Source organism: Elgaria multicarinata, chromosome 20 (assembly GCF_023053635.1).
Source record: "Elgaria multicarinata webbii isolate HBS135686 ecotype San Diego chromosome 20, rElgMul1.1.pri, whole genome shotgun sequence".
NCBI classification, from domain to species: Eukaryota; Metazoa; Chordata; class Lepidosauria; order Squamata; family Anguidae; genus Elgaria; species Elgaria multicarinata.
This window is the reverse complement of record NC_086190.1, coordinates 20,124,897-20,147,982: the sequence shown is the minus strand read 5'-3', so window position 1 is coordinate 20,147,982 and position 23,086 is coordinate 20,124,897. Positions and strand designations below refer to the sequence as shown.

The 23,086-nt window shown below is 58.7% G+C and overlaps 2 protein-coding genes across 3 annotated transcripts in view; both read right to left on the bottom strand.

Annotated features, from left to right (window-relative positions):
- Window positions 1-12,764, bottom strand: part of CROCC (ciliary rootlet coiled-coil, rootletin) — a 35,912-nt gene extending 23,148 nt beyond the window's left edge. Inside the window, exons 1-9 of the mRNA XM_063145349.1 lie at window positions 12,694-12,764; window positions 10,485-10,626; window positions 8,886-9,037; window positions 7,846-7,957; window positions 5,113-5,216; window positions 3,933-4,013; window positions 2,885-3,076; window positions 1,845-1,928; window positions 468-565 (exon numbers count right to left, since the gene is read on the bottom strand). Of these exons, the coding sequence (XP_063001419.1) occupies window positions 468-565; window positions 1,845-1,928; window positions 2,885-3,076; window positions 3,933-4,013; window positions 5,113-5,216; window positions 7,846-7,957; window positions 8,886-9,037; window positions 10,485-10,626; window positions 12,694-12,741 (1,013 nt within the window). The 5' untranslated portion in view covers window positions 12,742-12,764. The remainder of the gene's footprint in view (window positions 1-467; window positions 566-1,844; window positions 1,929-2,884; window positions 3,077-3,932; window positions 4,014-5,112; window positions 5,217-7,845; window positions 7,958-8,885; window positions 9,038-10,484; window positions 10,627-12,693) is intronic.
- A 1,486-nt stretch (window positions 12,765-14,250) lies between these two features.
- NECAP2 (NECAP endocytosis associated 2) lies at window positions 14,251-22,356 on the bottom strand. 2 transcript variants are annotated; one of them, XR_010026356.1, is made up of 9 exons: window positions 21,919-22,356; window positions 20,050-20,150; window positions 19,422-19,526; window positions 18,768-18,849; window positions 17,979-18,087; window positions 17,042-17,210; window positions 16,602-16,689; window positions 15,037-16,331; window positions 14,251-14,268 (listed from the first exon to the last, which is right to left on the bottom strand). XR_010026356.1 is itself a non-coding variant. In XM_063145350.1 (8 exons), the coding sequence occupies exons 1-8, from the start codon at window positions 22,011-22,013 to the stop codon at window positions 16,283-16,285; spliced, it is 798 nt and encodes a 265-aa protein (XP_063001420.1). In that variant the 5' UTR covers window positions 22,014-22,356; the 3' UTR covers window positions 14,937-16,282. The 2 variants fall into 2 exon arrangements, 1 of the variants encoding a protein (XP_063001420.1); XM_063145350.1 differs by lacking the exon at window positions 14,251-14,268 and having other exon boundaries at window positions 14,937-16,331.
- Window positions 22,357-23,086: the final 730 nt, after the last annotated feature.

Genomic DNA, 23,086 nt, shown 5'->3' with positions numbered 1-23,086 from the left:
CATCCCTGACAGAGGGCTGTCCAGCTGCCTCTTGAAGGCCTCCAGTGTGGGAGAGCCCACCACCTCCCTAGGTAACTGGTTCCATTGTCGCACTGCTCTAACAATCAGGAAGTTTTTAACTTTTAGTCTATTCTTTAACGAGGCTGAAATGTCACTATTCCATTTTCAAAGCTTCTTCCCCGGCCCTCTATTTTGCTTTGTTTAAATTTTGGACTATCCCCTCATTAAGGTTGAAACCACTATATTATTTTCAAATCTTTTTGTTTTTTATTTTTGATTATTCTTTTGAGGGTGATTCCACCCCCCTGAACTCCTTTTCTCACCTGGATTTTCCTGGATCCGTCTTCCTCAACTTAACTAATTCGTTCATTCATTCATTTTATTTATTTACATGTTCCTACTGCCCAACAGCTAAAGCTCTCTGGGCAGTGCAGGAACAGAGCTCGCGCGTTTCGCCCCGGACTCGCCTCTGCTGCTCCTCCTCCAGGCGGATCAGGGCGTTCTCCAGGTCGTTGCTGTGCTCCTCGTCATGGCGCAGGCGTGACTCTGTGAGGTCCAGGCGGCTCTAAGGCAGAGGTGGAGAGCAGAAGCAGCCGGGGCTGAGAGAACACGCTGGGGCGCACCCAAGGACATGAACCTACCCGTACACTGCACTCCACGTCTAAGGTCCTCCTCCGAGTGCCTACTCCGAGGGAAGCTCGGAGGATGGCGACCAGGGAGAGGGCCTTTTCAGTGGTGGCCCCCCAATTATGGAATGATCTCCCCGATGAGGCTTGCCTGGCGCCAACATCGTTATCTTTTCGGCGCCAGGTCAAGACTTTTCTCTTTTCCCAGGCATTTAACAACACTAAGTTTGTTTGTTTTTTAACGGACCCCAGAACTGTTGTTTTTAAATGGATACTGTTGTTTTGATACGGTTTATGTTTTTGATGGTTTTAAATTTTGCATACTTTTTAATGTTCACTGTTTTTAACTTTTGTAAACCACCCAGACAGCTTCGGCTATGGGGTGGTATATAAATGTAATAAATCAATCAAATCAATCAAGGAGGGCCGCCCTGGGCGCAGCTTCCTTTATTTACGGTATTGATATACCACTCCCTATCTAAAATCGCTTCCGGAGCAGCGAACATGGGAACGCATCGTGTTAAATTCGGGAGCAGCGTTTGTCCAACCATAACAAATAGGAGGCGGGATGCTCCCTGCCCCTGGAGATTCAGTACCCACTGTCCCCAGCCCTCAAAACACGTGCAGAGGGATTCCAGGCACATGCAGAGGGCCTCCCCCGCAGGTACTGAGCTCCCACAATCACCCCTCTTCTGACACATGGGGGTGACAGTTTGAGAAACACGAAATAGATGCCAGAGGACCCGGGGGCTCCTGAAACTGAGGTGCTGACACACACACCTGCCCCGGACCCCAAAGGCACGAGAAGCCCTCGGGACGCACCAAAGGCCTAAGATTCTGCCCCATTCTGTTTCCTCTCTGCTATTCTATTCATTTAAATAAGACCAATCAATCAATAAAAATATCTGTACAATGTAGAGCAGGATACAAATGTCTTAAACAAATAAATAAAAACATTCCCTATTTCTTAGGCATTTGAGGTCATCACACGCATCCCAGGATGTAGGGATTCTAAGAAAGGGACAACGCCCTGCAGCCGTCGCTTGAGAATTAATCAGCTCAAAGGCAGAGAAAACACAGGAGACCATGGAAGGGTTCCTCACGGGAGAAGGACGGAGGGCTGCCACCTCCCCACAGCCTCCGCAGAAGGGCGGCCGGCACAGCCTAGAGACACATGCGCGCCCTCACCCTTAAGCCAGGTCAAGAGAAGGGGCTCACCACTAGGCGCTGCTGCTCCAGCTCCGTCGATTTCTCCAGCAGCTGCTGCTCTTGGTCACCACACTTCTTTTTGTACTGGAGAACCTGCAAGGAAACAAGGAGGGAAGGGGAAGACGGGCCAAGGCTGAAGCGCGGCTCGTTCCAGCGCTCGTCAGCCCAGCAGGGCGGGGCCTGGTGGCCAGAGAGGATCACGCACTCCGGAGTCCTCCTGCTGCAACACTGGGGGCGGGGGCGGGGGCAGGGGTGCTGCCCATAGCACCTGCCCCATTCCAAGGTAGATCACTTGGGCATACGGAGGCACCCTGCTTTTGTTTCCCTCAAATCTGACGGCATTCATTGGAGGGTTAAAGCAGCCCAAGGACCTGCTTCCAAGCTGGCTTAAAGGGCCTTGGGTCTCTCCGCCCCCTCCAAAAGGGACCCTGACAATGGTGGCCGGAGATCCCAAGCTCCTCCCGGTCCCAGATCTCTCTGCCTGGAACCACAAGAGTCATCAACGACAAAACTGGCGTCCCACGCACAAGCCAGCATGGTCCAGTAAAGACAGACCTGGGTTTTGAGGGAACCTACCTTCGATTGTAAGACGCCATCGATTGTAAGATGCACACTAATTTCAGTACCAACAGAAAAAAAACCCTAAGACACGCCTGCGATTGTAAGACGCACCCCGTTTTTAAAGGTGTTTATATGGGGGGGAAAGTGCATCTTAGAATTGAAGAAATATGGTAGTTCCCAACTCTGCCACGTGGACTCAGGGCAACCCCTTCAGTCCGCCCATCCGTAAAATGGGAGCAAACCGCAGGCTGCTGCAAGGGCAGAGGTGGCAAAGCACTTGGCCAATTAATTTAAAAGGGCTAGAAAAGCATCCTCGCAAAGAAGTTACTGGCCCACAGGAGCTTTTACTAGCCCATGAAAGCTGTGGCACAACGGCCCCTTAGTTTCCTTCACCTGCTGTAACTAAACCAAAGTATGGATTCCGCCCTATGCCGACTCCTGTCCTGGTCTCCGGGAGAGGGCAGGGCAGGGCAGGGCAGGGGGCTCACCTTGGCCTGCAGCTTCTGCACCAGCTGGGCCTGCCGCTGCTGCCCCTCCTGGTAGGCCTGGAGCTTGCGCTTGTAGGCCGCTTGCTCCTCATCCAGCCGCCGGCGCAGATCGATGTTCTGCTGGGCCAGGCTCTTGTTCTCCAGCGACTCCCGCTCCCGCTCCCCTGTCTCCAGGCGCAGGGCCTGCTCCAGCTGAGGAGGAGGAGGGCAAAGGGAACCGGAAGAGGATCAAGACCCTTTGCAGGAAGAAGAGAGAATCCAAAATACACCGCTGCTGTTGCTGTCGCGGCCGCAGCCATCCCTGGGCGCAGAGCCTTCTCTCACAGCCTCACACTCAACTCCAAGTTCCCACCTCCAAAGCTAACTTGTCCCCCTCTGCTAGCCTGGAGAGCTCTTGCACCCCTCTTGTTGGGAAAACTGCTGTACAGAAAGACACCCATGACCAGAGCCCCCACGCCGCCCGTCAAATGATTTATTCAGCACCAAAGGTATGCTGGGCATTGCACGCAGCAGCACAGAAGTCCCTCAGTGGCCCCTTGGGCAGAGAGCTGGAAATCTAGCCTAGACTGGCAAGAATGAAGAGGGTGCCGGGGAGACTCAGAAATGAGAATCAGGAAGGTGTGGGACAGCGTGAAACGAGAGCCTCCCCCACCCCAGGCAGCAGGCCAGAGGCGTCTGCTGGGTCCCGTGGGGCTCCACCAAACCCCCCTCTTTGCCACGAGCCCTGCCTGACGGAGCTGCACAGGGCACCAGAAGCCTCCAGGGCTTGCCCGCACAAGCTTTGCCTGATGGAAACTCGCCCTGCAGTGAGGCTGCTCTCTGAATGGCCCCTTTTGCTCTCAGCAAAGGGGGAAGAGACGAAGGGGACACGGACACACAGACACGGACACACTCACACCAGCTCCCTAGCCTCTGAGGCCACTGTGTGTGTATAGGCTCTAGAGACAGTGCCCCAAGCGGAAAGCCCCCGCGTTTGCTCAACGCCCCCCCCCCCCCCGGCATCCTGAAGCAGCCCATCCAGGCAACAGCAGTAGCAGCAGCATCTTACCATCTGGTTCTTCCTCCTCAGCTCTGCCTCCCTTGGCCAGGCACCCAGCCCTGTGGCGCTCCAGCGGATGGCCTGCTCCAGCTTCCACATCAAAAGACACCGCAAGGTTAGTGCGCAAGTGGGCAGCAGTCAAATGGGCTAGGAGCGCTAGGCTGGCCAAGTATGCCCATGGCATGCTCTCCAGGAGGGAAATGGGGCCCTGCCTTTACCCAGCAATGCCCAAAGTGATGCCCTCCAAGCTTCAGAATAATGACACCGTTTTGCTTACACACACACACACACCAAGTAGCATACTGCCAGGTCCCGCAGCCACTGGTTGTGCTGCTCCGACGTCACGGAATGTCCACAAACATTTTAACTGCTCAGAGTGAAGGTGCCAAAACACAAGAATTTTTACTAACTCTAGCAGGCTCAAAGGAGAGGTGGGGATGGGTAAGGCAAGCAGGCAGGGAAGGCTGGAGGGCCAAGAGGCCAGCGCCGAGGGAGACGGAGGGTCAGAAAGAACTGGAGAAAAGGATCCATGGAGGCCTGAAGGCGCCAGAGCCAAAGAGGGGAAAGGGCCACACGCAGGGCCCAAGGAGCAGGAGGAGGGTCAGAAGGAAGGCCACTGGCAGTCAGGAGGTGGGCACGCAAGATGGCGAGGAGGAGGAGGAGGAGGAGGGAGCTGGAGCTTCGATATCGGGTTGAACTAGCCGGTGAACACCACTGCAGGCTGAGGGTCTTTAACGTGAACAGAAGCTTTCTCCATGCTGGGTCCCATCCCCAAAGAGAATGAGGGGCAAGAGCTCACGCCTGCCCCCCTCGCCCTCTGGCCTCCATGCCCGAAATGCAGATGCACAGAAAGACTCTGTGAAGAGGTGGCATTCTGCATGGGCTCAGAGACCCTCTCTTCCTGAGGATTACACCCAGCATTCAGGGGCCGGGAACTAGGAGCCAACACTAAGCCTGGCGGGGGGTCTCTGAAGGGGGTCTCCAGGCAATCGCTTTCCTTCCTCACACACACCCCACCTGATGGCTGAGCAGAACTGGGCCGGTCGGAGAAGGGTCTCGGCCCACAAGGGAGCGAAAACACCGTTGGCCAGAAGCGCAAAATGGCCCTGTGGACTGAACCCCCTTCGGGAAGCAGAGCGCCACTATGACTGGGGGGGGGGGGGGGGCAGAGGGAGCAGCGAATACCCACATCTGCGTTGGTCACCGGGTCGGGCCCCTTCAGGCGCAAACTCTCCTCCAGCTGTGCAGCAAAGCGTGGCAGAGACCGGAGGCCAACGGGGTGTCGCGTCTCCCCTCGAGGCGAGAAGGCGAAGGGGGAGAAGACGTCAGCGTAAAACAGGCACGATTCTGTGCACCCCATCTGCAGCCTCCTCTGTCTTATGCTGGGGGGAGGAGGGGGAGGAGGAGCCACTCCCCAGAGGACTTAACCCCACAGCCCCAACACCACTCGCGGCATCCCTGGCCAGCAAGAACATTGCAACTGGCAAACAATGAAAGGCACAAAAGCCGCCGCGGCACAGCCCAGAGGCTCAGCTGCACATTTGGGCTGCCAGAGCCGGCCCACGACTGGAGCCCCACGGGGCAAAAGGGGCGCAGTGGGATCATCAGCACCCTTCCCCACCCCAGGCTCTCAGCAAAGCGCAGGGCCTCCCCCCCGCTGCGCCAGCCGCGCCACCCTCCCCCCCGCGCATGCCAGCCGGCGCCACTTGCCCGCTCCACTCGCTTCCGGACATAGAGCCCCACAGGCGGCTGTTCTGCAGGGGGCTCAGAGGGGGCAACCCCCGGGGGCTCCTTCTCGGGGGCAGCCTGGCCAGACATGGGCCTCCCCGGCTCCCCTCCCTGCCTGGAAGAACGCAGAGGAGGAGGAGGAGGCTTGGACCGGCAGCTGCCACTACCACTGCCACGGGAAGAGGCGGAGAGCAAGGGCTGGGCCCATTGTCTGCTCAGAGCCCCAGAGAGCAAAAAGCCCTTTCTCAGCGGAGGGAGCCCGGGAGGGAGGGAGGGAGGGAGAAAGGGAGGGACGCCCAGCAGTGGCAGCAGGAGGGACCCTAATCCACCTGCTGCTGCTCTCCGTGCCCAGCCATAGGCCCAGCCAGCGCCTCGTGATGGAGCGCTGATTCTTCTCCCCCTTCCCTCCCTCCCTTTCATACCAAGAATCCTTCTTCAAAAGAGCCAGAGAAAGGGGTTTGCTCCCTGCCTCCCTGCCTTTTAAATCAACCCCCCTCTTCCTTTTGAGGTAGACATGCATTCAACTGGAGGGGACGGGAGGGGGAAAGGCGAACAAACAGCCTGAGCTGGCAGAAGCCAGCAGCCGTCTAGGCTGGGAAGGAAGAGAAATTTCAGTGGCGGGGGGTGAGGTGGGAGAAGAGACCACCCAGCGGCAGAAGGGCCCGGGTTCAATCCCCCACCGCATCTGCAGTTCAAGGGGGCGTTTGGGAGCCTCTCCCTGCCAGAGACCTTGGGGAGAGGGACGGTCGGAGGAGGCGATCCTGAGAGAGGCCAAGGGGTCAGGTAGCAGGCGAGGGGGAAGACGCCCCTCCCCTCCTGGCAGAAATCCCGGAGAGCTCGGGGGCAAGCCTGGGCAAGGCAGACCAAGAGACACACCCCCCGTCTCCCCCCCGAGCATTAAGGCCGCTCTGGCTGGACCTGACTTGCTGGACGGGGGTGACTCTGAGAGAGGCCCGGAGAGGCCGCAACACACTTCTAATCTGGCAAGAAAACCCACTGAACGTGTTTGCTTTTTAAAATCAGAGAGATTTCCAAGCTCAGGGCAATTTAAAAATGGAGAAGAGGCGTGAAACCTCCCTGCCCTGCCCTGGCCTCGAGTCATCTCTGCTGCTCCCACTTTTCAAATATTCAAGCCTCTGAAAAAAAGGACTGACATTTTTTAAAAACCACATGTACACACTCAAAATTGGGCCAGGACGGGGAATGGTGTGAGCAAAGTTTACCCTCTCCCCAGGCAACAGCTGCCATGGCAACCTGCAGCCTATTTAAATTCTCCTGCCGGTCACCATGGCCACCATAGCACATGAGCTTGACCCCCCCCCCCCATGGGGCTTTGCAAGGAGAGGAGACCCCATGCTCCCCCTTCCCCCAGGGACATGCAGAGCATTCTTTAAGGAGCATTTTGCACAATGTCTTCGCAGGCCAACTCTCTCCTCCCCCTCCCCCTCTCCTGAGCCCTGGTACCTCACTGGGAGCTACAAACTATCCAGAAAAGAGCTCTCAAGCCCTGGTTAAATTTTGGTTTAAATATAAGGAAAAACTTCCCGATGGTAAGGTCTGTGGAACAGTTTACCTACGGAGGTTGTGAGTTCTCCATTTCTGGAGGTTTTTAAGAAGAGGCCAGACTGCCACCTCTCATGGATTGTTTAATTGGTCTTCCTCACGTTGCAGAGGGTTGGTCTAGATGATCCTTGTGGTCCCTTCCTACTCCACAATTCTATGATTCAAAGTCCTAGTCTTATTACAACTACAGCCCACCTTTTTTCCTCTTGCAAGGAACCGAAGGTGGCTTACGTCCTCCTCCTCCTCCTCCTCTCCCTTTTATGCTCACCACAACCCTGCGAGGCCAGTTAGGGCTGAGAGTCACCGGCTGGCCCAACGTCACCCAGAACCTGGCTCTCCCCAGTCCCAGGCCGATACTCTACCCGCTACACCAGATTGGGCACTCAAGCATCAGGGCCTTCTGAGGTGACAAGACAGAACCACCAGCCAGGAGGTCCAAACCTCAGCTGTACCACAGATGGACCCACTGATCCCAGCCACCCAAAGAGCAATGTGAAAGTAACCCCACTGTCCTGCCTTGCAGGATTGTCGCTAGGACCACTGGAGCTGCAATGATTAATGGATTGAAAAGGGCACCTCTGATTAACTGGGCAGCAGGCTTTAAAATGAGTTTTGGAATACTGGTACTTACAAAAGCCACGGATCATGGATACCGTCTTAGAAAAGGCCGTCCACCTTCTCCCTCCCTCAGAGGCGCATGCACACCTCCTGGGGCAGCGCCTGCTACAACACGCCTGCACTATCTAAACACAGAGAAGGCTGTTTTTCTCCAAGCCGCTATCGCTTCGCTCATATGCAGATTGCAACTGATAAACACCATGCTTAAAATCCTAGCCATGAATCTCCTATGATTTCTTGCATGGAGCGATGGCCCTGCCTTGAGCGGATGAGACAAACCCTGGCCACAATTCGCCTGACATCCTGCAGGGCAACGTGCTGCCTCCTTTTGAATCCATCCCAAGGACCAGCGCGAGCCCAGACTTCCCGGCCAGAAGGCGCGTCCCAGCAAGCCCTGGTCCCATTCATCCAGACGGGCAAGTCCAGACAGGCCTAAGGCTTCGGATGTGGAGGAGAAACTGCTGCAACTAGCGTAGAGACGCATCCCGCCAGGCAAACTTATTGGGGACAACTCTGGGGGGAAACATGAATAAGCAATTCATGATGGGAAACTGGGTACAGCAATAATGGGAAACGCTCTGTCTCCAGGCAGGGGAGAGATGGACTCCACGGCTTCAGCAGGGCCGTCAGAAAGGCGCAAGGAAGGGGGACAGAGAGAACAGGAGCCAACCTGCACTTGGGCGTAGGTCATTCCCCTGGCTGGTGCAGACTGAAGCCCGCCCACCCACTGTTCAGGAAGCAACAGGAATCTCCCAGCACCACCTGCACCAAGACGCGGGCTCATTACAGTGACTGCAAGCTCCTTGGGGGCAGACACCTCTCTTCCTTCTCGTGTTATTCCGCAACTCATTTTGGCAAGCCAATATTTCATTGTAGCCCAAGCCAATCATGGCATCCACCCCCAAGGCTGCCCGTGGCCCTGGCAGCCTGCTCACGCACCCTGCAAGCTCCTCCATACAGTGCCCAGCACACCCACCAGCGGTACTGAATAAATGTCCCCTGGTTTCCTAAGCAGCAACCGGCCCCACCCTCTCGCTGGGGTCCAGCGCCTACCCTCTCGCTGATGGCGTTGTATTTGATGGCCAGCTCATCGCGCTCTGCGCGGCTCTGAGCCAGCAAGTCCTCCACTCGGGACAGCTCCTGTTGTAGGATGCGGTTCTCCTCCTGGAGGGAAAGCAAGGACGACATCTCGCCCTGGAAGGCTGCTGCGGGGACAGAAGGGGAAGGCAGGAGTTGAACCGGGTGGGAGTTGAACCCCCACCCCCAAATCCTTCTGCAATGGGACACGCCAAGCAACGCCAAGGAACCAAGGGCCCAGCATGCCTTGCGCCGACAGAGCAAGGCACGCTGGGGAACCCACAAGCCCACTGTAATACAGCTGGTCCAAAATAAGCCATTCATGATACCGATTCCTCATCATGGCTTGAGTAAGAAAGAAAACTCCCTCTCCAGGCTATTCACCACTGACTACAGACACGGTGGACCTTCAAGTCTAGCAGGATCGTCTGCGCACACGGCAGCACGCTGTGCAGCGTGATGGCCGAAACACGCAGAAACGCACGGTCCAGAACTGTGGAGAATAAAGAAACGTGGGGGGGGGGCACTGAAGGGAAGCGAGGGGACATTTGTGGCCACTTCCTAACTCAGCCTTCCCCATTCCCGTGCTGGCTGGGAATGATGGACGTTGTGGTCCACCATGTCTTGAGGGCACCTGGCTGGGGAAAAGAAGCTGCCGGCAACCAGCCATTGGCAAGCACTCCCTGGGGGAAGAGGCGCCTTTGCTTCCCAGGCAGAAGACCTTCGGCTGCGCCCATCCTCTGCTCTTGCACGGCTGCGCAGCCCAGGAAGAAGGGCCGTGGTTCCAGGGTGAAGCTGACCTCAGCCTGCTAAGGCTGAGTCCAGCCTCCCTCTCCGCAAGACAGAATGAAGGCCTAGAACTCTGCCCTAACGGCCATGGGCTGAGAGAGCTTTCAGAGGGGGTCGGATAACATCACGGAGTCAGCAAGCTGCCTCAGGGGCTCCCTGCAGAGCTCCGCAAACCGCACCTCAGAGTCACTACACCCAAAAGGCAGCGGCACGCCTCAGACAGACAGAGGGAGAGAAACACCCACCCACACCCACACGCCGGTTGCTCCCTGCCGCCTGCCTTCTCCTTCTGCTTCTCTGCCCTCGGCCGCCTGTCGCAAATGCCCTTTGCCCACCATGGACTGCTTGGCAACAGAATCACAGTGGTGCCAAGAGTCAGGCCTGGTGAAGAGCCTTGCGGCCAGCTTGGCACAGCCTGGCCACGGAGCCACGGGGAGCCTGCAGGTTAGCCTGCTACTCGAGGGAGGAGAATGTGCCATCTGGAACTCAGTGGCAGAAGCTCAGAAGCAGACCGGAAGCACCAAGAGCTCCTTCGGTCTTCCCCACCTGTCTCCTCCCGGGAGTCGGAGGAGCAAAAGAGCCATCCTGCCAGGTCGCCAGCTGGACCGGAGCTCAGCCTTCTTTCAGCCAAGCAAGGAGAAATAAGGGCATGTGTCCCCGCAGGATCTAGGTCGCAAGCAGCAACCAGGAAACAAGGAGCAGGAGTGGCAGGAGCGCACTTCCTTCCAACCTGTGGTTCTCTCGGTTCAAGCAGAGGCCCAAAAGACCGGTGTTTCCAAGACGTACCTTGGCAATCGCTTTCCGAAAGGTTCTTGGTCACGATCTCTCGGATCCGGGCCGGCAGGCGGGTAGGTGGCGAGTCTTCAGAGGCACCCCTGACGGAGAGGCTTTTTCCTTCAGCTGAGACCAGGACACTGCTCTCCAATTTCTGCCAGATAAGAAAGTGGCACCTAAGTGGCAGAAGCCAGACCTGAGCGCACCGAAGCGTTACACCTGGGACGCAGCCTCCTCTGGGGACGGGACGGATGGTGGGTTCCTAAAGGAGCCCCATGTCAGTTGACCCACTGCAATGTGGAGGCTGGGAGAGAAGGCCTCATGGGCGTCACGGAATGATACCTGCTTGCCCCCAAAGGCCCCCTGGCACGGTCAGCCCTTGGGCCCAGGAGAGAAGCCTCCAAGCTGCACCCAGGAGTTTGGGCAAAAGTCGCTCTCTGCCTCAGAGCCCCCATCGATAAAATGGGAATAAGAGCAAACTCCCTCAGGGAGCTGCTAGGGGTGGGGAGGGAACAAGCCTTCCCGAAGCTGAGGCCTCCAGATGTTTGGGACTACAACTCCCAGCATTCCTGACTGCTGGGCCTGATGGGAGTAGAGGCCCAAATCTTCTGGAGGGCATCCGGCTGGGGAAGGGTGGTGCAGGGCGACCCATGCACCAGCTCCCCCCAAAACCAGTCCATCCAACTGAGGCCGCACAGAGAAAAGAGCTCAGGCAAGTCAAATGACGGAGCCAGCCCCATGCTGGGGGGCGGGGGGGGGGGGAGGAGAACCCAGAGACCCTAGAGGAGAAGAAGTCTTTTCTAGCCCCATGTAAGGAGATCAGTGGGGCGTCCACACATAACCAGAACTCACTCACAAAGGACGAAATGTGATCGCCGTGCCAGTCAGGGTTCTTCCTCTAAAAGGGGCAGCTCCAGGAAGCGCGCGCACACACACATACACGCACACACACACACACACACACATACACACAAGCCCGCTCCACCTGCCTTGCAGTGGAGGTGAAAAGCCCCTCCCTCTGTCTCAAATCAGGGGCCTCCAGGTCAACTCAGCCTCTAACTTGAAAGCCTGAGCTCCTTGCAGAGTCCCCGCTTCAGGCGTGCTCAGAGGTAAAGGAGGTTCTGGACCACCGTTCCCTATGCAGGGAACGACCCTTCAATCTGAGCAGCTCCGTCTACCGTCCCTTTGAGCGGGGGGCGGGGGGGGCGGGGGGATGTCTTTCCCTTCCCGGATCGGACCGTGAACCAGCCCCACCTGTGCCTTGGCCCCAGGGATGCTCGGTGGCTTCTATATAAAGGGAGACACAGATATAGTGCCCTAATGCCCAGCAATCCAATCAGGCGCCCGCTTGTGCCAATGTGATCCCATAGAAGGTTTTAAAGGTCACCTGCACAATGAGACACGGAGCCTGGCCTCACTTCTGTGCCATGGATCAAAAGGTGGCTCGAGGGAGGGTGCTCTCAGCCCCCTTGCTTCCACACCAAAATGCTTCTAAACATCTCACAGGGGCACCATAGGGTCATCTGGCCTGACCCCCTCTTTCCACCAGACATGCCTGCCTATCCACTGCTGTGGGTCCGTCCACGTTGCCCTGCAATCCAGCCAAGGGAAGAAGCGAGAGCACAAACTCCCGGCCAGCTGGCTCTTTTGAGCCAAGGAAGAATTTCCTGGACGGTACAAGGGCCTGGAGAGAACGAGCAAAGGAGCCCACCGTGCACCGTTCGTTCGGCTATGGCACCCGCTGCCCCCTGGAAGGGGTCGACGTGTATGTGTTGGCTGCTGTTGCACCCCGGGATCCTCTGCCACAGGGCCAGGGAACGCGGCTGACTCCTTGACCCCCTCTGGGGATCCCCGGTTCCCTCAGCTCCGGCTTCTTCAGCTTTTGGGGGGGGGGGGGAGTCAGAAAACCTGCAGCGGGGGGGGGGGGCGTTGCGAGGGGGCCCCAGTTGGAGGAGCGATGCTTTGAACTCCAGCGGGGCCTGCCTGCCTGGCTTCCTCCCCCTCCCGGACGTGGCCCCGGGGGCGGGGAGTTTTCCCGGGGGTCTCCACAGGACAGAACAACGAGGAAGGGGAAGAAGTCGCTCTCGCCTCGGCTGGCCAAGCGGGGGCGGCCGGGCGGGCGCGCATTTGGCGGACTGGTCCCGGAGCCGCCGCCGAGGCACCAGGGCAGGCGCCCGCGTCCCGCTAAACTTTCGCATTGCACCGCCGCCCCGCGACTGACCTGAATCACAGCCTCCAGCTCGGGCTCTGTAGCCTCTGGGGTGCTCATGGGGCGGGGGTCCCGCGACAGCGCCCACCCCTCCGGGGCCCTGCTTCAGCCTGGGCTAGGCGCCTGCCTCCAGCGGGTAGGGACCGGGGCTGCCTCCACGGAGCTGCGCCCGGGCTGGCTCTGCGCGGAGGGCGCCGGGAGACACCTCCCTCCCCTCCCGGCCGCCCCAAGGAGGCGGGCCCGGGCTCGGAGAGCGGATGCCGCCGAGGGGAGGGGCTACAGGCGTCGGTCGGGAGCCGCCCCTTCCCGGCGCTCCGGGGTCCTAGAAGACGCCCGGCCTCGGCCACCCGCGGGGAGGAGCCAGAGGGAGGGCGCGGAGGGTCTCAACAGTAGCGCTCTCGCCGAGGCGGGCGCGGATGCAGCGCCTCATCTTGCCCCACCCGCACCCCGGGGGGCTTAGAACCCAGTCTCTCCCCCCCCCCACACACACACATTGAATCCATTCCGGGGTGTGGGGAGACACACTTTGCAGGGAGAGCCTCGCAAATGCCACAGCTGACACCTCCCGAGCCCAGAAGCGACGTACCTGTTGAGTTTCTGCCTTGTCTACAACCCCGAACAGGCGGGGTTAGAAGCAAGCTGGTAAGACGGCAAGGATTTCTGATTCCCAAGAGTGGGACCGGAGCAGCAAGAGGTGAGGCCCGGGACGGGGTCTCTTGGGAGCAGGACACTGGAGTGGTGGTGGTCGGATGCAACCTGGGTGCAAGAGCCCAGGGCCAACAAGAACTCCCTGGCGAAAGCAGAAAAGGCTCTTCACTCCAGGACCTGATTTCCAGTCTCCACACCCAGCCCTATAAAAAGTGTGCCTAAGAGCACATGCAGAGTTCATTTCCTTCCCCCCAGTAAGGAAAGACACAGCTGCACAGTATGATAATGGGAGGGCAGGGGAACCGGCCAAGCCAAGCCAGGGGCTTCAGGCAGGGCTGAGCGCCATATGCCCCTCCTGGATGGGATTAAGCCTTGAACGGACTCGGTTACTCCTGGCACGCTCCCCACCTTCCAGGTGAACTCACCAGTCCAGCGCTCGCTCAGAGGCTGCTGCAGACCAGCTGGGCCGTCCGTTGGCTTCAGCTTCTCACACCGCCGCTGCTGCTGCATTACTATAGCGCTGGGCACCTGGCGGAGGCCGGGCCTTCCCTTTGCCAGAAGCATTCATGCCTCCGGCACTTGCTGCTCCTGCAACCCACACCAAGGCTTGCGAGAGGCCTTGACTCCACCTGCAGGGTGACGTCTACGCAGTGGCACCATAAGCTCCTTAATCTGCCCGGGGTTATTAGCGCTGCCTGCAGGGCGCCCGGGAAACAAGCCGGCTTCCTGGAAGGGTGGCGCTTGAGGCCCCCTGGGCCCTGCTGGGAAAGGAACCGGCTGCCGGCTTCTGCTCCTAGATCCTGTAGCATCTCCCACGCACCCTGGATCTTGGAAAGCTTGGAAGGGCTCCAGGCTAGATGTGCATGTTGGGCTGAGGGCTGTGAGGCCGGCCGGGAGCCTCTAGGGTCACGGGAGGTTTCTGTAATCTCCCTCTGAGCGCTGGGGATGAGGCGGGACATTAGGATTAAAAACAACCATCCCGATATTCAGAAGACAGCGAAGCAAATGGAAGAAGGCGCGTGCTCTGGCCTCCCGCTGGGCCAGTCTCTTGGAAGCAGGAGGCTGGGCTAGATGTCAGGCCCAGCAGGGCTCTTACACGTCCAACTTTAAAGTCTGCTATGAGATTTGACATCTGAGTAGACAGGCCCCCTTAGAGGAAAACCGTCACCCAGTGCTCTGCCCTACGGGGACGGTATTTCAGGATTATGGGGTTGAGGGACACCACTTCTGCCAGCCCGCAGCATTCTGGCTCAAAAAGGAACCCAGGTTTAGTCACAAGTGCCAAAACGCAGCCATGGAATGTTTGAAGTGAGCCTCTGGGCAAGCGCAGGGCTCCCGCTGGCAGACACAGAGGCCTTAGCTTCTACGCCTTCACCCCCCCCCCACTTTTTCTTTTTAGCATGAAACGTAAATGCAGCTCTGAAGCCAAGCTCCTCTCTGCGAAGGACTTGGAGCCTGGAACGAAGGGCGACCCACTGGCAGCCGTACACGGGCCGTTCCCGCCCCTCGTTTTACTATCAACGTCCCCCTGGGGCTTTTTGTTCTCTCACACCTGTGCATTTCTGCTTCTGTCTCTCCCTAAATCAAAATAACGGGTTCCAGATAGATACAAGTATATATTTTACTCATAAACCACCTCAAAAATACAAAAGGCAAAAACGTCACAAAGTTGCATAATAGTAAAACACTTTGTTTTAAGGCCTTTACCTAGGCATAAATAGTTAAGGGTGGGTGGGTGCTCCGTCTAAGAGCTGTATTTCAAAAGAGAGTTCAAGTCCAGTTCCTCAATGAGGCCCAGAAGACGCTTTTGTCCTTCACGACATCTGAAGCGCCACAGGCCAAATTCCTGCAAAATGAAGAGAAAAACCCAGGATTCTCTTCAAAAATAGGATTATTGTTTGTTTAATGACACAACATAAGGAATGGGAGGAGTTTCACACCCAAGAGACGTCTGCCTGAGAGATCCGGCTACTGACTGCTCTGTGGGAGGAGGAGGGAGAGAGGGAGGAAGAGGCACTTCACAACACCGAGCAGCACAAGGCAGCCATCCTGGGGGGACGAGGTGGAAGGCAGCCACCGCCCAGGCAGCCCACGAGGGCTCTCGGCAGCCAGCTCTACTGCCTGACCGTCGAAGGCCCAGCTGCTCTCGCTCCCAGCAGGAAGACATTCCGCACGTGGCACTTCAGGAAGGAATGCCCCACAGGTTTAAGCCTGGTTTACATTCGCAGCCATAACCCAGCCGAGGAGAGTGGTGTGTGTGCGCGCGTGCCATTGGTCACGGAAAGAGCCCCCCCCCCCCAATCTGTTCCTGCCAGGGGCTGCAGCTGCAGCTGCTTGGGTCCAGATGGATCCCACTCATCGGGATCATCAGCTATCCCATGACACTCCTCTGAGCTGTGTCTCTCCCGCGCACGCACACACACACCCTGGCTGTACAGTGCATTCCAGAGATCACACACCACACACACGCAGGAAATCTACCACAACCCCTCTCCTGCAACAGGAATTCTGCCCCTTCTCTTCCACGGGACAGGGAGGGGAGAGGTGGGGGGAGGGGGGCAGCAGTCCAGACGGAAGGCGAGAACCTTCCTTTGAGATGCAACAGCTTTGCCAGGGTCATCTCTGCAACCAAGGCTGGTGGCCGCTGCTCTCCCCCCTCCAGGCATCCAATGTCACCAGCTCCAATTTGAGTGCAGAAAGAAGCCCCCTCTTCTGGGCAGTGTATGGAATCCCCCCAAGCGTACACTTCTTTGGAGGGGGGAGGGAAGACTTGCGTAGCCCCCCCCCACTTCCCTTCCCCCACATGCCCAAAGTGAACGTGTCCTGAGCAGGGATCTCTCAAAGCATGCCGAGAGCGCCTTCCTTGACCCAGGCTTCTTTGGTCCACAACGAAAACGGCAGAGGATCCCTCCTTGGCCATCCGGCAAGAGAAGCACGAGAGGCCCCCGCCGGCTTAGAACTGGACCCAGCCGGAGCTCTGCTGACTCTGGCCAGAGACAGACCTGCGAGAGGGGAAAGGCAAACACCGCCATTCAGCTGCTGCAGGGGACTTTGCAACCACAAACGCGGAAGCAGAGCAAAAAAGGCAGGAATACGGCGCAGCTAATGGCGCAGGGCAGGGGGGCCAGACCGCAATGCCAGATGCCTGCAAAAGTCCGGATGCAGCAGCGTGGACGTATCTGTGGCACTGTCCTATCCCCTAAAGATGCAGGGGTGGGGGGGTGGAGTCTCCTCTAGCCATCACCCAAGAAAGGGGGGGGGTGTCTCCTCACCCAGAAGCTTTAGTGAAGTCTCCCCAGATGTCAGCAGCAGCTTCTGTGGTGGAGCTTGGGGGCTGAGGCGGCCATGATCCGGAGGCATCTGCTGACACATGGGCAGTGGGGGAAGGAAGAGACAGATCGGCTTTTGCCACTTGGAGGTGTTTTCCCAGTGACCCCCACCCACCCACCAAGTCTGCTTCTGGAGGCTGGTAGCAGAAGGAGCCGTTGCCTCCAGCACTGCAGGCAGGCCCTGGGGCACGCTCGGTTCACACTGCGGATGCAGGCCAGCCAGAGAGGCGCCCCAAGAGCTCCGGGCATGCCTGGAAAAGGTCCCCAAGCGAGACCTGCCAGGCAGCTCCGTCAGCCTGACACTCCCAGGGCCAAGGAGCCAGAGGGGCGGCCACATCCCCTCCCCTTTGCCAGCCTGATCTGGGCCGGCGGGAGCCACAGACCTGCTTGGCCGAGATTTGCCACGGACTCTGCAGGGCACGACAGAAGCTGCTCCCCGGGCAGAGGGCCGAAGGACGCCTTGCCTCCTGGAGGGGGCGGGATGAGGCTGGGCCCCCCTGAGCTTGCTGCTCGCAGCCTGCTCCCAGAGGAGCCGTCCTTCTTCTTCACGTTCTATGGGGAGACCGAAAAGCATTCAAGTCCCGTGGCAAAGCAGCCGGAGGCCTGAACGATATTCTCTGGGCAAAGGAGTCGCGCTCTCCCCATGCGGAAAAAGACTTCAGGTGCTTCGCTGAGTGAGGGGGGAGACCAGCCTGCAGGACGGGACCAGCCCTCCCTCCCTCCTCCCCTCCCCTCCCTTCCAGCAGCACAGCTGCCACAGCCTTCTCCAGCGAGAAAGCAGCCACAAAGCGCAGTTTTCAGGGGATTTCCTGAGCTGACAAAAAACACCCCTCCGGGAGCTTTCAGCAATTGTGTTTGGCTCTTTTCTTCTCCTCACAGACATTTAGGCACAAACACCACACTGATAAAAAGCAGTGCAGGAAAGTTCCCTCCCTCCCACTATTTTCATAGCGCTGTGGTGTTTTTTTAAAGCCTTGTCACCTGGGCCACAGAAAAGAGAAAAACAGGTGGCCGGCTAACACAAAGCCCGGCCTCCGTCAGTTCCAGAGAGGCAGCTACGCCACGGGAGACAGGGCGAGGGAGGTCCACATCTCCAGGAAAGGGGCTCGGGGAGACTTCGGGGTGGGCACTTTGCTCACGATCTGACCCATCGTCGTCATCTGTGGTCAGGACGGAACATTCCTCCAGGCCCTATAGGGCTAGTGACCCCGGCTGGTCTCCCCAGCAGCTGGGGGCTTGTCTTCTCGGGTCACCTGGCACCGCTCGCTTTGCAACCCCCTTTCCAGCAGCCACTGCCCCACAAGCCCAGAGAAGTCTCACCGCGATGTTGAGCTTGATGGTTTGCCCCTCCTTGAAGCCCAAGTCCAGTTTGGGGCCCTGGTCTGGGTTCTGGGCCTGCTTGGCCAGCTCACTCTGCTGCTTGACCCACCTGCCAAAGAGGAGAAGTAAGCAGAGGAGCAGGAGCCTTCCGCCTTCCAGGGAACACCCAAGAGCCCGAAACGCAGGAACTTCTGTCCCAGGACAACTCCAAGACGGCAAAGGCCAGACCTCTTGCTCTAGCCTGGCCGCAGGGAATGTGAGGAGGGCGGGGGACGGCCCTGCTGGCTCGCTCTAGCAAAGAGGCCCCTCCCCACGCAGCCCACCGGAGGCCGACGGGCAGGAAACCTGGGCCTGCTGCCGACCGTCTCCGTGAAACGGGTGCTGCGGCTCGTCTTGCCTCAAGGTGAGGGGTTTCCGCAGAGCTCGCTCTATTGCAGCCAGGACAGGAGCCCTGAAAGGCAGAGACCACGGCTGCAGAGGGGGTGCCCCCCACTGTCAGGGCTGCTGCTACAGCTGCTCCCCAAGGGCCGAGTCTTCACTTTGCACGCAGACTGACACTACCCCTTTCGACGGGTTGCTTTTTGTCCCAAAGCAGCATTTCAAAGAAGCCGCAGAACAGAAAGAGGAGCTGCAGTTCTCCTGGGCATGAGAAGCTGCTGCTGCTGCTGCTGCTGCTGTTTGACCCCTTTGCCCTTCTGAGACTGTGATGCCCGGAGGAAAAAGCCCAGAGAACTCCAGCCGGGGACTGTGCCAGATGCAGAAGGGCCATGGAGGAGGGGGGGCACTCACTTGAAGTGGTCCTGCAGCGCCACATTGAAGTCAAAGGCGTCGCCTCGGTCCACAAAGCCGACGCCAATGAACGCCCGGCGCCCTGCAAGAGAAGCCCGGCCCAGTCAGCTTCACACAGCGAGTGGCTGGCCGCTCGTTACGGCACGCCAGGTGAGCGGCAAGGAGTGTCCCCGGGGCTGGGCAGAGCGAAGTGGTGGGAGAAGGGGAGAGCTGGCCGGGGAGGGGGGGCAGGATAACCGGAGGCCCCGCTGCCACAGCAGGCACTATGGGAGCAAGACTCCCGGATCGTCAGCCTGCTTGCCAACAGTGCTAGCACAAGCTGGCCAAGTAGCAGCAGCGCTGGGGGGAGGGAGCACAGAGGGAGCCGAGAAAGCCAGCCGGACCTGCTGAGGGAGAGGAGCCCTGGGAGGGTCACAGGCCAAAGGCCCCTGCCGCAAGGCCACAGTGGCAGGGCCTTCGTCCCACACAGGCAGGGAGGGAAGGGCCCACCACCAGCCTCGTGAGCTTGACGAGATCCCTTCTGAGGAGGACTTCTTTGGGCTACCCTAAAGTCCTGGCTTGGAAGGGGCCCCGCTCAGAACCATTCCAGCCTGAGCAGGAAGGAGGCTGCTGTCCCCTGCCCGAGAGGACAAGATCCCAACCCCGCCCCCATACCGTTCCCGTCCTCGATCCGAATGACAAAGTAGCGGCTGGAGTCTGTCACGCCCTCCACAGCAATGCTGGGAAACTGGTCCACGGGTGCCTGGGCAAAGAGTTCTCCTGGAGGGGGGAAAGCAAGGGTCAGGAACTGACTTGCAGTGCCAGAGCACGGCCTGCTCTGCTGCTTTTCCTACTCCAAGGGTGTCAGCTCCCTGCATACGCCACATCCACAAACAGGTACACGTTTGGGTTTAATTTGAAAATTTTGGGAAAACGGCTACACATTAGATACAGTAATGTATTTTCCTAGCTACACAACTGCAGCTTTGTCTTGCTTCAGGGGTTCAAGTATCAACTTTCACTGATACCTCCAAGACGTAGCAAGTTCAAAAATAAGTTGCACAAGGAAGTGGGAGGGGTGTCTGTGTAGCACTGGGTCTCTCAGGACTCCAACCACGGCCGCTATGGACTGCCGTTCTGCCTCCATAGCGGGCGTCTCTGGGGGCTTTTCGAATTGGCTGGGCCTCCTAAACTAAACGCAGACACCTCGCCTCCTTCCACCGGTGAATTCTTGGGGGCCTTCAGCAAGGGGCTTTCTTCAAACTGCTCCGGAGTTTGCCTCCCCCCCCCACCTGCTCTTTACCTGAATTCTTGTCCTCCAGCTTGATGTAAGCCACGTTCCCTTTGGCCGTGATGCGCATCCGGCCACTCCAGGCCGGCTGGTCCAGCTGCCATTCTGCAGCCCTAGCAGGGGGAAGAGAAGACGCGGCCGGTCAAGGGTGAAAAGGCCCCAAGCCCAGCAGGCTCCTCTTCTGCAGTGCATCTGCCATGTGACCAACACATTAAGACAGAAACGGACGTTGCCAGTACAGCTGCAGAAACCAGGCACACACACACCCCCGCCCCGCTTTCTCCTGGGCTGCCTCTTACATAGGACATTCACCCTCCATTTTCCTTTTCTTCAAAGCTCATCTTTTCCCAAACTTTCTCTTTTCTGATTTCTCAAACTTTCTATCCAAAGGGCAGACGTGAGAGAACTGAAAGTTACTGAGGCCCACCGACCACAAAGTGGCAGCACGGGGTGGGTGGGGGTGGCAGAGCCAGTCAGAAAACAGTAGCAGATGGAGGGGGCGTTTGGCTTGCAATTTAGTTCTTTGCCCCAGCAATTTCCTTGCGGCTTTCCTCGTACTAAGATCAGACAGAGGTTCTGGAGGTGTCATGATTCAACCTCCCCATTTTAGGCCGAATTTGCTGATGCAGAGTGGGAAAGCCTTTTTACCTTATGTGTTTTCCTCCTTCCCCTTGTCTTTCAAAGAACTTTTACTCATCTACCATTTGTCCTCCCCTTCTGCTTTCACACGTATGGATTCTCTGTGCCAAGGGCTAGCTTCTTCCACCCCCACGTGCACCTCCTCTTATAACAGCTTCCTTCCCCTTCCTCTCTAATCCCAGTTTAGCATCCTCCACAACCGCTTCCCTCTGTTTCTAGTTCCTTCGAGAGGTGGGAGACCTTCACCGCCCGGCCACCTTAACAACTCACTTCCACGCGTGCCAGTCCTCCTGAGAAAGAGGAGGGGGCACAACAACAACAGCAGCTTCTTCATCTCTCATCTCCCCCCTCCCCATCGTTCCTTCTCAAGGGGCTGGCTATTTGGTCCGCCTGCTGTCCATCCCCCTTTCTTTGCTGTCCTCCCCTCCAGCTTTATCTTGTTTCTGAAACCACTGCCTGCTGTAGCCTCACCCTCCTCCCCTGAGTGCCTGGGTAACGCTGCGCATGCGAGGAGCCGCCGGTGTGTCCCTACCGGAAGGCTGCAGGGCAGCGCAAGGAGGAACTGGCCAGGCTGCACCGCGGAGGGAGGCCCGTGGGAGCCATGCTCGAGGTCATGGCTGGCTCCCTGCCTCCCTCCCTCCCATACACCTGGATGAAGCCGCGCAAGGAGTCGCCTTAATCCAAACGTGTCGGCCTGCATCTCTCTCCATGCCTGACCGGAAGCTGTGCTGGCGAGGGCTGCTGGGAGCTGTGGGCCAAAACACCTGCAGGGCCGCCTGTGGCTCAACCCGGCTAAAACTCGAAGAGCAGCAGCAGAGCCAGAACGTCCTTTGGGGCCGAACTGGCCCCTCGCCCCCGCCCCCGCCCGCTTGAAGGGCCTCCGCCGCCGCCTCCCGCCGCCGCCTCCCGCCCCACGCCCAGCGGCGGCACTTCTGCAGCATCGTGTCCGCCTCGTGCCTCGATAGGAATCCGCGCGCTTGCAGAGGGCTGTGCCCCGCTTCCCGCCTGCCCTGAGCTGCTCGCCCTCGGCCGGAAGGGGGTCGCGTGGCGGGAAGCGGGCCTTGCGCCCTGGGACCCGCATGCTCTGCTCTGCTCTGGCTCTCTCGCACCCGCGGCTTCAGGCAGCGACGACGCCCCCGCCCGCTGCGCCGCTGCCCATCTCACGAAGCCTGCGACGCGCGTCAGGTGGGCAGCGGCTCTCTGCACATGCTCAGCGGCGCAGCCCCCGCCCTGGCGCCTCACCTGTAGCCCCGGTTGGAGGCGCGCGGCGGCACGCGGTAGACGTGGACCTCCGGCTTCACGCACAGCACCGACTCGTACGCCTCGCTCTCCGCCATCTTGGCAACCGGAGAACCCGGAAATACGGGTCTCCAGCTGCCTTGCGCGGCTGCGCGTGCGCGCCGGCCGCCCTTCCCGACTGTTCCTGCTTCCGCCTGAAGTCCAAAGAGTTAAGGAAGAGGGGCTTTGGGCATCCGCGTTGGGGGCCGCCGTGTAGAGGGAGGCACGGGGGCAGAAGGCGAAACACGAAGCGGAGCCCGCCCCTTCTCCTTGAGCAAAAGCGCCTCCAGCCCAGGTCGAAAAACGTCTCCGCCATCTGCTACCTACCAATTTTCAACCGGAAGTGTCGTACTTACAAAAGCACCGCCTCCCCTCCCGCTCAGGCTAGAGCGGAGAGCGAAGAGAAAAGGAAAGCAGAGGGACGCACTGCCTACCGTGGATGGGAAACTTCCGCGTTCCTTCAGGGCAATCCCAGCCCTCCCAGGACGGAAGCGGAAGCGGAAGCAAGCGAGAACCCCGGAACTCAGGGTCATAGAGCGAGGCAAGGGCCTAGAACGACGCTTCCTCTCGAAGCGGCTCCTCCTGGCGGGCGGTGAGAGGAACAGACGCGGCTCTCGGGAGCGGAGTTCAACTGGTCCCCCGCCCCCTTCGGAGTAGGAAAGCAAGTTTCTAGTCCTCAAGACTGCGAAGATCGGGCTGCGAGGGCGCTGGCGGACAACGCTGCTGGGGACCTTTGCAGCAAAAGCAGAATAAAAGTCAGAAACAACCAGCAAAGAGCTTTATGGTATTCGTAAGTGACGCGGAGCTGAATTTAGTTTTTCTTGACACCTGCCAAACTCCCATAAGCCCCAGCTCTAGCATACCCAATGGCCAGGGATAATGAGAATTGCCATCCCATTTTTTTTTGTTTGGGGGGATGACAACATGTCTCCTACCCCTGCTCCAGAGCCACCGCTCAATGGCTCTGGGAAGGGCACAACCCTCCCGCATCCTGCAGCCTCCGGCTGAGTGTCTCCACTCATGGAGGCTGAGACGCCACAGGAGCAGCCCAGCTGGGTCTGCGGAGGATCCCGAGTAGCCGCTCAGCATTCGTCTCCCCCCCCCCCCCATCAGCCCTAGCCAGCAGACGAAT